Here is a 14248-nt window from a genome sequence, read left to right on the forward strand (position 1 = left end):
ATAGTACATACATTAGGAGAACAGTAAAACGCATGTTACGTGCGAGGCGAGCAAGCTGTAGGCGGGGTTAGTGATTTTTTCTTTCGAGTAGGGTTCTGTGTACAGTGCCTTTTCAAGGGCTTTTACGAAGTTCAATGGCACCAACAGTATAAAAACTAAAAGGCCACTTGATAGTAGACTTATTGAAGCCTTAATAATTTTCCCAGTCTCCATAGATTTGTCTTGTTTGCAGCCGCTCCCAGCTGAACACTGTGACGTAATATTATTACACACGATTTGAAATTCATTATACCCACCTATGTGCAATTGCCGAGCTTCTGTTATAGGTCGCCCTGACGTTAATCGTAATTCGTCGATGTTGGAGTGGAAAATAGCAATTATTGACAGTTGAGACGTTAAAACTTGGAAAAGGGAAACGGGGTATTTGAAGAGACACTCTAGGTCCGTGCGTCTGTTGGTCGACCTCTTCCGTCCAACCGCGATCGGTGCTAATTTCATTTAGATCGTCTCAACGAGCCATCTTTTAAATCGGTGATTGTTCCAAAACAAAAAAAAAACAAACACTTTTTTGCAGCCAACGCTGAGAAAGACGGCAATAAAATCGAGCATAAAAAAAGCGCGGAAAAGTAAACAATTCCGTGAGGTCGCAAACAATTTAAAAACTATACCCGCAATGTAAATGTTTAGGTTTGAGCAATATTAATCGCAACCTGCCGCCAGATGAACGAATTCGAGTGCCGCCCCTCCAAAAAGAGCGCACATATAGTTTAAAAAACAGTTGGAATACCGATGACCGCGTGTGAATCCCACTCCTCACCACACGTTGGCGTCGGGGGGCGGTCGGTGATGCAACCGGACTCGTTCCCGTTCCTCGTTCGGAGAGTCCCCGTGTAGGTAGCAGCAGCGTCCGAGACGCCGATTCTCCCAAGGGAAGGGAGAGAGAAGGAGAGAAGAAGCGTCGCCGGCGTCGGAGGTGGGGATGACGCCTGCCGCCGCCGCCGCCGATGATCACAGGATAACAACCAACATTGCACAGTGCACGTCCTGAGGGGGACCCGTGCAATCGCGTTACACCGGGCGTTCATTCGACCATGGTCGCGCGAAGTGAGAGCATGTTTAGTTACGACAGTTATTCCTATCGACTCTGGAGTTTAGCCAATGTCTGGAACACCTGTCAACGTGAGTAGTGTTCCTCCTCAATGTGCTGCATGCAACGCTACATCTGACGTCACCCGGTGATTTTTCTTGTGCTTTGCGCGGCTTTTTCTAATTTGTTGCGATCATTTCTGCTGGATGGCTTACCTAACCCTCTTACCCCAAGATGAAGGTATTTTACTTTATTTTTAATTTCGTTACAATTTCGCCTATTACTTCCGAAAAAAAATCATTATACGTATTTCTCGGTGATTGGAAAATATTGTGTGTGTGTGTGTGTGTGTGAATTTAACAAATAATTTATGACGTTAATCGAGTTTTGCGCGCAGTTTGCGAAGATAATGAACACGTACTGCCCGTCAAAACCAACGGGAACCACCGCACGTGCATAAAACGCAACCAGTGTTCAATCACTCAAAATCTTCGCTCAAACCGTTAACACCATTTTTTTTTTTTAATTCAAACGCAAATAATACCAATTTAAAGATTTAAGCGCAGCAAAACTCGATTTACGCATCTCAAATTCTGAACTAATTTAACATTTTCACTGCTCGCTCCAGGATTTTCGCAAATTTTCACCGGAAGTCCGAATATATCAATCGCCACATGGTAAAATTAAACCAGAAAATTGCCGTTGGTTGTCTATTATTTTTTACTAGACAAGCTCGAAAATCCACACATAAATGGTTTTAACGCCTCCATAGGATTACTCACACACAATCGCTTCAGAAAAGTTTATGATAAAATTACTTTTGACGCTTTGATCCATATATGAACACAATTCTGAAATCCCGCAACTGTTAGTGGGTGTAACCAACTGGTCTGAACTGTTAGTCGTAAATTCTCGTAAAAATTGTTGAAACCCCTCGAAACAAATATTTAGAATATGTATTATAAGCAATTCACTAATTACTAAGTTTAACACTGTATGTTGTGGTGTGGCTGGTCAACACAGTTTATATAATAAAAATTTACTCCCAATTTTCATCAACAGTTCTGCAAACTTAGATGCAAATGGGAAAATGCGTCTGGTTAATCAGCTTTTGCTTAATTTAGGCCAGAAATATTGTTAATTTAGCGCAAATAAGCGAATCCATATCATTCTGAGCCATTTATTAAATTTATTATAATTTTTTTTGTAATTTATTGGAACTATTCCAGCTCCTCTGCTTCCTATCAGTAATCACTCTTTTCCAGCTTTTTTCTTTTCACATTTAGTAATTAAATAGAGCATAAATCATAATATAATCCTTGATGGAATCACTATTTTTAAATCGCTTTAAATGTTTTTCAGCTGTCTTAAAATCAAGTGAATATTGACTGGCATGTCGCTAAAATTGAAAAATGACTTAATGAAATTTAAGAATCATATGAGCAGCTAGGGCATTTGCGTGTAAGATCTGTCTGTTTAGATCACTATAATAGGTTTTGTTTATTTTTTAATTAAGCTGTATATCAAACGAGCACGTGCACTGCACTTCGCATTGTTCAGAAATCGAGGGAAAGTATTACTATAACGCTAAACTTAACATTTAAATTGCTATAAGTAACGTTACTTTTTCTAAACACTTAGCTCTTGTGAAAAGAATTTTAAATTGTTTAAAATTAAGTTAAATTCTGCTAACTCGTATTAGTGCGTATTAGACTCAATATCATGCAAATCAGTTTCTATGACTGTAAATATCATTTTAAATAAATAAATCAGCATGTTTCGAATTATATCAGTATTCTGTTCACCGCTTCTAGATTTTATTATTAATAAATAAATCAGCATAATTCAGAATACGGACTTTAATTGGCCAAATTGAATGTTGCGTGTATTATCGGTGAATCACTAGGTAGGCGCTTTAAGGCATGTAATAATAACTGTGATTTCTATCGTCTTAATTAGCTCGTGAATAATTGCCAGTACCATCAGATTAACGCAGTTCAAGTCTCAAATTCGTATAAAATTTACTCGGAAATCGTACTTAAAATCACCAGTAATTTTTCAACTTCTGATAATTAGGTACGTTCTAAACGCAATTGAAGTTAGTTCCAAAATCTGCTGACCCAAAACTTTAGAAAATTATGCCATTAAAGTCAGCCAGTGCTGTTATAATGCGCATTTCGCCCTATGCCTGGATTTGTGTAAATTCACCGCTATAGAAGTTTTTTCAAACTGAGTCGATTAACGACCCTGAAAATTCCCCTCTAAAGTCATTTCACTTTAGCTGAATATTCCCCTAATTAAAAACTCTCCATTAGGGTTGGTCAATGCAATTATTCCAGGAATCTAAAAAAATCCTCGGGATAATTACCTCAACAGGTGATTATATTTACTTATAGTAATTTTTTTCACAAGCACAAGATCAAGTAGTGTTAGTCGAAGGTCCAGTTCGTATTTGTTCGGGAATGGCCTATCTAGATCCTTATTCTCGTGGCTCGTGTGCGAAAAAACCTCATCCGAAAATAGATAAAAGTTTAAAGTTCTATAATCTTACGTGTATTTCCTTTATTCACCCATCGGCGAGATCTTTATTGGTCCGAAACAAGAAGCGACGATATCTCAGGACTTTTTTTCGAAATAAACATCACACATTTTGCCCGCGAAGTTCTGACACACCACGTGAGCATAAAGGTGAAATTGCGACGAGATGCAGGGCCGATTTTTCATGGTGCTGTCATCTATGAGCGGGCGAAGGAGTAAAAGCGCATATCAATTATCTATCGATGGGAAAATGCTATTTGGTTGTTTGTAGATATAATTCGGCTCTTTCATTTTTCCGTTAGACACATTTTTGTCCCACCTCAGCATACATAATTTCTATCCCTATCAAGACCTCAAATCAGGTGCCAGACGAATTCTTAATAACAATAAACAAACCCAGGCACCTGCAAAGCAATATTCTAAACATCATCTTGATTTTTATAAACACACTGAGGAGGTCGAAAACTTTTGTAGTATTTTCTCAGGCAAGGTATTACTATACCTCAGAGTGTCAGTTGTAGGTGTATGTACATGCGAAGAATATGGGAAAAAAACGAGGTATGTCCTCCAGACAAGTTGTTGAGGTAGATGAAACAGGCACTAGGACAATCCCTGTTCTTTTTCCATCGATAAATTGCATGAAAATCAATTCGATTGTTCTCTAAAAGATAACGTCAATAGTCCGGAAACTAACAAAATGCGACAATCCTTGTTTTTTTACCATGCCCTTCACATACGGCAATATGTTATGTAAAGACCCACCTTTTTCACATGCCCATTATTTTGTAACCATTTACTTCTATGAGCATTAACATCTTCCTAAGCTAATCGGGCTTTTAAATGCCCATAAATCAATGATAAACATTCATTCCTTTCTCCTGAACCAAAATATCCAGAGTGTTTTCGAGGAAATAAGATTTACCGGCAAATAACAGGGACTAGCCACTTCTTATTGGTTGTCTGAGGCCATCGGAGGCCATTTGCACCTGCCCCATCAATATCGATCTTCTTTACCTGTTCTCTTTTGATTATACAGGTGGGCCGTGGAAGGAGGAGCTTTCGTTTGATTGGGCAGAAAATCCTACACTAATGTGCTTAATGTTCCTGATTTTTATTTTATACACTCTTAAGGTATTCCACGAACTGCGGACTAAAAAGGTACCAAAAGCACATTTGGTTTTGGGTTTAAAAAACCTGGCGACCACCTTGTCCGCGGCCTTCCTGTTATTCACATCATGAGATATTTCAAGGTAGAAGGGTCCCTCTGCTTATTAGTGCCATATGAAATATGATACTTTGGATCGGACAGACCGTAAAAAAACTTTGGATATTCAGGTAGGAATTTTGAGGGTTTTGGGTGTCGTCTAGGCTCGAAAATGATTTTCTGTATTTCTTAGTGCTTACATAAATATTACGGTATATAAACATTTGGTCGGGAAATTTAATAACTTTTTACCATATGCAAGACTGTTTATTTCTAATTGGTCATAAATATTTATTTAAAGGTAAATTTAAATTCGTGGCGAATGCACCGATCCATATTAATAGCTGTGAGGTTCCGTTTCGCGGTTTTAACCCAAACATCCACCTTTAATATAAACGAAACGGTAAAGTTTTGATTAACAGTTTAATAATCGGAATTATGAATTATTATTTTTGTAAACATTTTCGCATGATTTGCTTTGCTTCCTGCTCGAGTTGCAAGTTGGTGCGAGTTGCTTCAACAACATTGTTACGTTGCAACTGAAGAATTTCAAGGATAAATATCACACTTTCGATTTGGTTTTGCGATAACAATGAGGAAACAATCAGTAACTTAATCAGTTTTTTCAAAATTTTGACTCTTGGTTTTGAATCTGAAGTCTAACATGTCTTAACCAGATTTTAACATGGACACGTGAATATTTCAGCCTCGAACGTTTTACTCTTTTAATTAGTTATAAACCAGGGAAGTAGGTAGGGACCGGGTGTACACATAATACGAGCCCATTCGAAGTTTTTCGGATACTCTTCGTTCGGCTAAGGTGATGGATTCCTTTAACGGCTGTGAAGAAGGGCTTCATCTAGGAATTTGTGAAAGTTAAGTTTGCGGCTTTCATGTTAAAACATATTTTATATTTTCAATTAATAAGGGCATGTGCTCCCGAACCCATTGGAGAAAACTTTCCTCCTCCTATATCCAATATTATATAATACCCTTTCTTCGGCCCATTCCCAGCAAGGTAGTTCATCAGAAACTCCGAAATCGGCGATCGGTCCCATTTCCCAAGATTTACCTTCTTGGTGAAGATACCAGGACCTCGAAATATTGGCCCTTAATTTTTAATCCAAAACCGCTAGAAGGGCTCATAATACACTACTCACACGCTCCCTGACAATATAAAATTGCGTATGAGAGCTCTCAAGTGCCTGCTATTAACTAACTTGTTTTTTTCTTGTCGAATAGAGTTACAAATTAATTTGTAACTATTAAATTTGCTTTAATTCAAGAAGAGTGTGTATGTGAAGGGACTGTGAGAGGGTAAAATTATGGAGCGAAAAGAAGGAAGAATTAAACTTTGAGGTAAATTGAATAGCTGGAGAAATTTCTTTTCAACGTTGAAGTAAAGAAATTGTAAATGAGAGAGGATTTTGATCCATCACTGTTGGTTTTTGTCAAAAATTAAATAACGTAGAGCTAAAGGGGAAGTTTACCCGTTCATCAAGGATTTCATCCAATGTAATACTCCAAATAATTTCAGCACCCAGAATGAGGAAAGCGCTCTAATCCATAAGAATCGAGGAGCAAGAGGTATTACCTAGAGTGAAGAGCTAGAGCTGCTAAAACGGCACTGATGTGCTTCTTACGAGTTTCCCCAAATCTGGAGAGCGTGGCTGAATAAAAACCCCATGCACGGTATCTAGGATTGATTTTAAATTTTAATGTAAAAGGATTTGCTTACGTATTAAAGAAGAAAAGTCGGTGAGCCACCATGACATCCATACACCGTTTTTCACCCGAAACATCCCCCTTTGTATAAAAATGCTAACGAGGTATTTTCATACGTGGCGAGGGATCCTTTGATTCGTGCGAAGCCGTCGTTTTTTCGACCCGATACAAAAGCATTTTATTAAAATTGGATTGTGTCCAACTGGAATAATTCAACGTGACACGGCGTCACAAAAGGAATAATTTTGTTTGTAAAGCTGGCGCTAAAACTTTTAGTTGTCCCGCTAAAATAAAATAAAAAAGTTAAGCGATAAATAGAAAATGAGAAATTTATGAAGATTTGCGTGATTTATGAGCCGAGTCCGTACTTGTGCGAGCAATTTCGCTCGCACTAGCAAAATTGTGTCATTAACACTATAATTTTTCCATAAACAAAGGTATTTTTAATCTACCTCCATCACAAAGTCCATAAAACACCCAGATTGACGCCAAAAAACATACATAGGGATAATCATGACCTAAATCATGACGAAACGCGAGGGAAAAGTGGACAATGTTAAAGCGATTCATTCGCTGTCATCAATCCAGGGCGAAATGGCAGGCTTACTAACTTTGCTCTCGATAATAAATTACAGAATCAATTAATTTAGATCATAAATTTGCTGTCTGTATAGACATTCTTAATACAGTTTATTTTATACATACGTTTTATGTAGTGATCGGTTGATATGGTTTTTTTGGCCGATACCGATAAATATCGGTTTATCAGCTGACATTTTTCCACGCAAGAATACTAACAAAACCCGAAACTTACAACTAGCGACCAACAGGCGGCCGATCATAAAATGACACTTCGGCAACCTCGCACGCGAAAATCAATTTCTATCGGTGATTCACCCGTTCGGTCCATATTTACTAAAATTTTTGTAGGCGTAGCTCGCAGCCTTTTAACTTGGTTGTGATATATTATATACAGAGCGTCAAAAAAGTATGGAATCATTATTATCTCTAAAATGTTTGACTTAATTTAATCAAATTTGGGGGATTGACGGGCGTAAGTAAATATACTGCATTTGATTAAAAAACAGCCGTTCCAATTGATGAGACACATAACTGTTATATTTCAAACATGAATATTTCGAAATCACTTGATATACAGAACAGTGTACAGGAACTACCTTATTTTACGGGAAATCAGATATTGAAAAATTTCTCATTTCACACATCATTATGAGTGTAAATATATAAATTCTTTGCTGCGCTTTTTTCCTTACAGATTTATGTAAATATCTGTGTTTAAATTTCAAAAGCATATATAACCGAAACTATCGCTCATTTGAAAAAACCCATTATTGTAGAAAATTTCATTGGTTACAAGTCGATCACTGTTTTCCGAGATATTCACGAAAAATGGAATTTTCCGCAATCAAATATTGATGATTTATTTAACTCTCTTAACGCGTTGACTGCCACTTCATGAAAACTATCCAAAAAGAATAATTTTCTTATGGAAGTTCCATATCGAAAAACGTATTATTTTCCAAAAATGCATCACGTGGCACTTAACGTGTTTACATGATAATGTGTTTCAAAAATGTATTTTTATACCCAACTGTCTTACGGGATCATGGAAGGAAAAGGGAGGTGCTGGGAGGGGTAACTAAAACGTGGTTTTAGTGTATTTTTAGTTTTCCAAAGAGTGACATATCACTTGTGTCAAATATTTTTTTTGGGCAGGGGCCACGTTAATATTTCAGTTTGTTTTTAGGTTCGTTCGAGTAAGGGATTCCACGGAAAAAGAGATTGGGGGCGAAGGTAAGTAGAGCGAGAGCATAAAAACACATACACTAAAATTCCGTTTTCCGTGAATACCTCGGAAACCATTATATTTACGAAAAAGATTATGAGGACTCAAGTGATAGTCAATGAAATTTCCTATAAAAAAGTTTCATTGTATTTTTTTCATACGAGCGATGGTTTCGATTACATGTGCTTCTAAAGTTCAAACACAAGTTTTTACATAACCCTGTAATGGAGGAAAAGCGCAGCAAAATATTTATATATTTACTGAATATTTGATATCTCATAAAACAAAGTTGACCTGTACGCGGCACATGAATTTCACCGAAAAATTCGTGATTAATTAAAAAATGTCATAATATACAGGATATTTCCTTAACACGCTATAAATTAGCTCAGTTTTTGCAAATTTATATGGACATGTTTCCTATTGGTGCTTCCGTACTTTAAGTTGTGAACGATCCAAAGTCTTTATTTGCTTGGTAGCTGCAATTGCACGGTGGGGCTTGAATTTCATTGGACAGGTGCCTGCAACCATTTTATCCACCTCACAGCATTAGGTAATTCAAATAAGGGCAGATAGTGCTGCCCATTGGTGCCCGTCCTACACCAACTAAATTACACCTGCACCATTAAAGAGCCCGAAAAACTACCTGCTGTTTATCAGGTTGCAATTTCTAAGGGTGGGCCTTAAATTTTAGGGGACAGGTGCATAATGCTCTATGGTCAAGAATGAACATAAAATTGTTACCAAAAAAAGACATTCGTCACGGCCCATGCTTTACAACCTTACCTGATTTATGAGTCCTATAGACTGGGAAGTGTGAAGCATATTGAAAAGGAAACATTTAACTTCCATTTAAACTTCTTAAATACCCAAAGGTTGGAGTCACAGGTACCCAAAAGCACATTTGGTCGGAACCTCTTGGGCGAAAAAAATTTCAGACCACCTTGAGTCTTCCTGTTAATGGTGTCTTTTAATTGACGTTATGGGACTTGGAAAGTGACTTTGGGTATCGGAGGCTATGGGATCTTTTGTCTACGAGACATGTTATGTAGGTAATGGGCCTCATTTCTAGAGCCTAAACACGTTCTAACATTTTAGGCAGATGGCAGTTTTAATACCGTCAATACTTTAGAATCAATCTGCACGTTCCTGAAATGACAATTCTCGAAAGACCGTAAGAAACGTTGAATTTTCTACAAATAAAAGCCACCTTTAAGGGCAGATTTTGAAAAGGTGTTCAAAACAGTTGAAAAGATTCATACTGAGATGTTTGAAAACCTTCTTTTAACAATCGAGAGAAAACACAATTTTGCTATGGGATGTTTCAATTTTACTACTATACATTATTATTTTATTGAATAGATTTTTCTTATTATCCTTCTAAAATCCTAAGTGGAGTCGAGCCCAAAATCTGAAAAATTCACTATAGCAATATGAAAATGGTAGTAATTGCTACGGCAATCGTGGAATTTTTCGGCAATTATGCACACTACTGTAGGCGAATCTTTTTCAAACATACATATAAGTATTAAGAAGCTAAAAATTCTTAAAAAATATTTATAAATTAATGTTTTTTTAAAAACTTTTTGTTGATATTTTGAAACAATTTTACACAAAAATACGTCATGTATATTCAGAATCAAATATTTATCAGGAGTGGCATCTATTAAGATTATACGGGGTATTCCTTAATGCATACCAAGAATTTTTGAAGCTGATACTTCGGCGAAAAATAAGGATACTTATAAATACAAACTTATGTCCAAAAGTGCTCACCTTCAAAGTTCTCCTCTGTCAAAGCATGGAATTGAAAGTTTAATTTTTATTATTACAAATTAAAGAGGGAGACATTAATATATAAAATAATAAAAATATATATACATGTATGTATATTAAAAAATATATGAAATAAAATTTCTCATAAGAGAAGACTACTTATGGATGGACATTTTACAGCATTTTCGTCACGTTGAAAAGAAATTTCAAGCTGACACTCAGATATTACAAAACTAAATTTAAACCGATCTTAATTTCTAAAATCAATCAATTTTGCCAAGTATCCAAAGATCAGTCCTTGGCAGAGAAGGTTGAACCTGAGCTAGCGTTATGAAGGTCAGATCTTTCCATCAAATTTCCGTAAAACGTTAACCCGTTTGGTAAAGCTTAATATCAATTTAATTTAACTATACAAAAATCCAAATAAATCAAGTAATTTCGCAAAAATATTGAGCTCCTGATTCGATAAATTCCGAAAATATTAGTAGCGCCCCAGGCTGCAGCCAGCGTCCCAAATACTGTATTTTGAAATTGAAATCTCGAAAAAAATATGATTTCTCAAGATTTTATTGGAACCTTTTCCAATAATTGAGGTCCTCAGTATGAAAAGGGTATGAGTCACTTTTTCTTTATTTTTCCACGGATCAAGAGAAAATTATGTTTTTTTCCTTTTTCGTGTACAATATATCTTGCTTTTGCATAGAAAGGAGAGTTGGAGTACTTAATCTTAAAAAGTGCAGGAATAAAAGAAATTGTAATTGGTGTGAGAACAGGGCGAGGTCAGTTTCAAACTTTTACAACAACTTAAGTTTCAAGCTTTCAAAGGAAGAATATCATAATACGTATTAACGCAACATAATACGATATAACCAATCAAAACAGATTCGATTTTCATCCGTGCTTGAAACGTCTGAAGCGGGCAAAATAACAGAATCACTTTTAAAGTGTCATAAAATGACAGGTCAACTCTTGGCACATAGTCTGTCGTCAGTTCTATGACATTTTAAGATTTTGCATCGTTAAGAGGCAACGAAGCATTATAACACATTTCTTTTTCGTTAAAGTTGAGAGACTTTTATATTTAATAAATATAATAAAAATAATAAACAGGATAAGCGATGACAAGTTATCCCGTTTTTGCATCAAATTTCTGAAAGGTATGAGTCAAATGTGCCTCTGATTTCGTTGCTTATTGAGTATTTGTTTAGCTTTTGGCATCAAACGATAGCTTAGGCTTTGTAGCAGACTATGGAACTCTGTTTTGGCAAAATAGAGACGAATCCCCTTTTTGCACCAAAGTCCTCAAGTGCAACTGTGCAATCGATCATCCAATTGAATATCGTTAAATCAGATACTTTTGTCCCCGTTCGTTTAGATGTGTTGAAATTATCACTTAATCTTGAGGACGAACATTGTCGCACACGACGACTCCCCATCAGACCTCTATCATAACTTTTCACCAACCAGAAAACTGCCAAATATCTATTAACGAAATTGCGTAATAAACGTTTACAGTATGGGACCCATCGTTGTTAAATCCCATAAAATGATCAGAAAAACTTCTGGAACTTCAAAGGTACCAAAAAAAAAAAGGATTTTCCAAACAATCACATCATAATTAAGTAGATGGCCGCGACGGAAATATCCAAGAATACTTCACCTTAATATAAATGTTTATGGATATTCAAATATTATTTCTGCCGCTCGCTGCGGCCATATTGCGCTAGTTAGGTCCCATTTTTCCTGCCGCACAAAAGGTTTCAATTTAATCATTAAACAGCCAAAGGTATACACAGCCGTGTCGCTCAACACGGGAAATAATTAAAGCAACTTAACATTTATTAGGGACATCCTGTATTATACGCTTAATTATTATTAAACAGGCGGTTTCCAGCTTTCAAAGCCATCGGGGCACCAGCCAGGCAACAAGAACCAATTGTCATCGCCAACTTAGGTAACAATAACTAACAACGTCAAGTGTCAGGGGGTATCCCCTCGAAATTATCCCAAAATGATTTCTAATATGGAAGTTAATATGCAGCATCTGTTCGGCAGGCCTGAGAACTGTACGTAGACTGTAAAGCTGGATGGTTAATGTAAACCTTTTGTTTCAGCTCCGTCCTTGACCAACGGAGCCCTCAAAGAAGAAGAGCTCAATGCCAGTTCGGAATTCTTCATTAAATGTCCGCAATGCCAGAAGGGCTGCCAGAGCTTCCAGGCGCTCAAAGAGCACATGGACATTGCCCATGGAGACTTGACAGCTACCTCAGAGAATAGCCTATCAGTGACCAGTGCTGTATCCCCAACCCCCATGGGGGTGTCTGCTGGGGGCCGGTACAACTGCTCGCAGTGCAATACGTCATTTTCGGCAAAGGAGCAGTTGGAGAAGCATGAGTTACTTCACTCTCCTAACGCGCATGTGGTGAGTAATTTAAGGCTTTGTGTAGTTTGCTAATTGGTATCTCTTGCTCGATCTGATGAGGTGCGTTACTTTGTTCGAAATGACTCATTTTTCGCTTGTTATTAGCTTCGTAGGGTTATCGCAATATTTTATAAACTTTTACTCACTGATGTAATGATTCAGACACGTTTATCTGTGAGGGGCGAGTCACGTTTGTTCACCGCAAAAATATCCGAATCTACCAACTCGTTATTTCTTAGCCCTTTCGACAGCATCTAAGCCATGATGTCAGTTCCTAGAACTGTATTTTTGTTTATATAAATACATGCAAAACCGACAATTTTACTTTCACGTTCACTCTTATCGACATGATTAAGTGCGCTTTTATCACATTCGCTAACCTACCTACACCGGAAAATGAAACCGACTAAAACGATTAGCACCTCTGAACGAACCGCAATGGAGATGACAGGGGCGTAGGTTTTATCGAATGGTAATTTTTCGCGGCGAGTTATTGCTGGATTTATCTATGAGTTTGAAAAACGATACCCTAATAATTGACGTACTGGGGAGCTTCGTAGAAATCCTTCTTTCAGTATTATGGAGACTATAAGGTTCGAAAATACCTAATTCTGACCTTCCACGATCGGTCGTAGTTTGGGTTTTTCTTCGAATAGGTTTTCGACGTGAATAGCAAAGACCAAAACCAGAGAGTTCATTTTAGTTTAGGTTGTTCAGATGTTTTATTTCAGTTTTGGCATCTTGGTCCTAATAAAGTGCATTTTATGACAAATCGACTGAAGTATTGCTTCGCTGAAGCTCCATTTGGAAATTTCCCCACGTGACCTCGACCAATGGTACGTTCTTGAAATCTTTTTTTCCCCAACATAAGACATTTAGGAGTGAAGCAAAATTAGAAAAAAAAATATATGAAACTCGTTAGAAAATGCTATTTTGTGTGACTCGTGTCATATTGCGGCACCACAACATTTTTCTATATGTTATTTCATCGTTTGTGCATCCGTTTTTATTAATATTTTATTATTATATATTAAGTTTCTGAGTTTAAGTTTCTTTCAGACTATTTCCTGGCTTTTTCTTAACCTTTATTCACTGTGTTTTAGTTGCAGTTTTTTTTTTTTTTTTTTCAGCTTTCCTTTAAATGATCTTAGACTCGTACCTCATAGCTATCCTTAGCACTCGCAACTGAGTTTCTGATTGTGGGGCAACCCGCTCTTTTCTCCAACACAAAACTGTTATTATCTTCTGTCAACCCAAACTCGCGTTCGCGATAGGGCCACAAGACGAATTTAAGCTTAAGCGTGGCTTAAATTGACACTTACATGCAAAAGTGTCGGTTTAAGCCGCGTTGAGTCTTAAGCCAGCGTGTGCACTTACGGACAATGTGGAGGTTAATGGTCCTAACTTCTTCATGATTGGAGATAGCAGAGAACTTTCGTGCAAAAAGGGGATTCATCACTGTTTTACCAAAAGTGAGATGTGACGGCTACAATCTGGTACACAAAATAAGTTATCTATTGGAGAAAAAAACAAGACGAATACACAATAATCAACTAAATTATGAGTCCAATTGACTCAACCCTTTCACAAATTTGGTTTAAAAACTGGATAAGTTGGCATGTCATTTTATGGCACTTTAAAAAGTGATTCGGTTTTGCAAACTTCAAACGTTTCAAGCACGGATAAAGA

General features: G+C 36.9%; 2 protein-coding genes across 11 annotated transcripts in view; one reads left to right on the forward strand and one right to left on the reverse strand.

The window, feature by feature from the left end:
- Positions 1 to 14248, forward strand: part of zfh1 (Zn finger homeodomain 1) — a 286194-nt gene that overhangs the window by 258397 nt on the left and 13549 nt on the right. For 6 of the 10 annotated variants that reach the window (XM_066293879.1, XM_066293881.1, XM_066293877.1 and 3 more), the window contains one exon: positions 12252 to 12559. In XM_066293879.1, the coding sequence (XP_066149976.1) occupies positions 12252 to 12559 (308 nt within the window). Of the gene's footprint in view, positions 1 to 528; positions 1180 to 1201; positions 1328 to 8322; positions 8370 to 11394; positions 12204 to 12251; positions 12560 to 14248 lie in introns of those variants that run through there. The other 4 variants (XM_066293887.1, XM_066293884.1, XM_066293886.1 and 1 more) reach the window with 4 other exon arrangements.
- Positions 13974 to 14248, reverse strand: part of Kyat (Kynurenine aminotransferase) — a 37794-nt gene continuing 37519 nt past the window's right edge. The window contains exon 10 of the mRNA XM_066293950.1: positions 13974 to 13984. The gene's annotated coding sequence lies outside the window, so the exon portion shown is untranslated. The remainder of the gene's footprint in view (positions 13985 to 14248) is intronic.

Source organism: Euwallacea fornicatus, chromosome 20 (assembly GCF_040115645.1).
Source record: "Euwallacea fornicatus isolate EFF26 chromosome 20, ASM4011564v1, whole genome shotgun sequence".
NCBI lineage: Eukaryota > Metazoa > Arthropoda > Insecta > Coleoptera > Curculionidae > Euwallacea > Euwallacea fornicatus.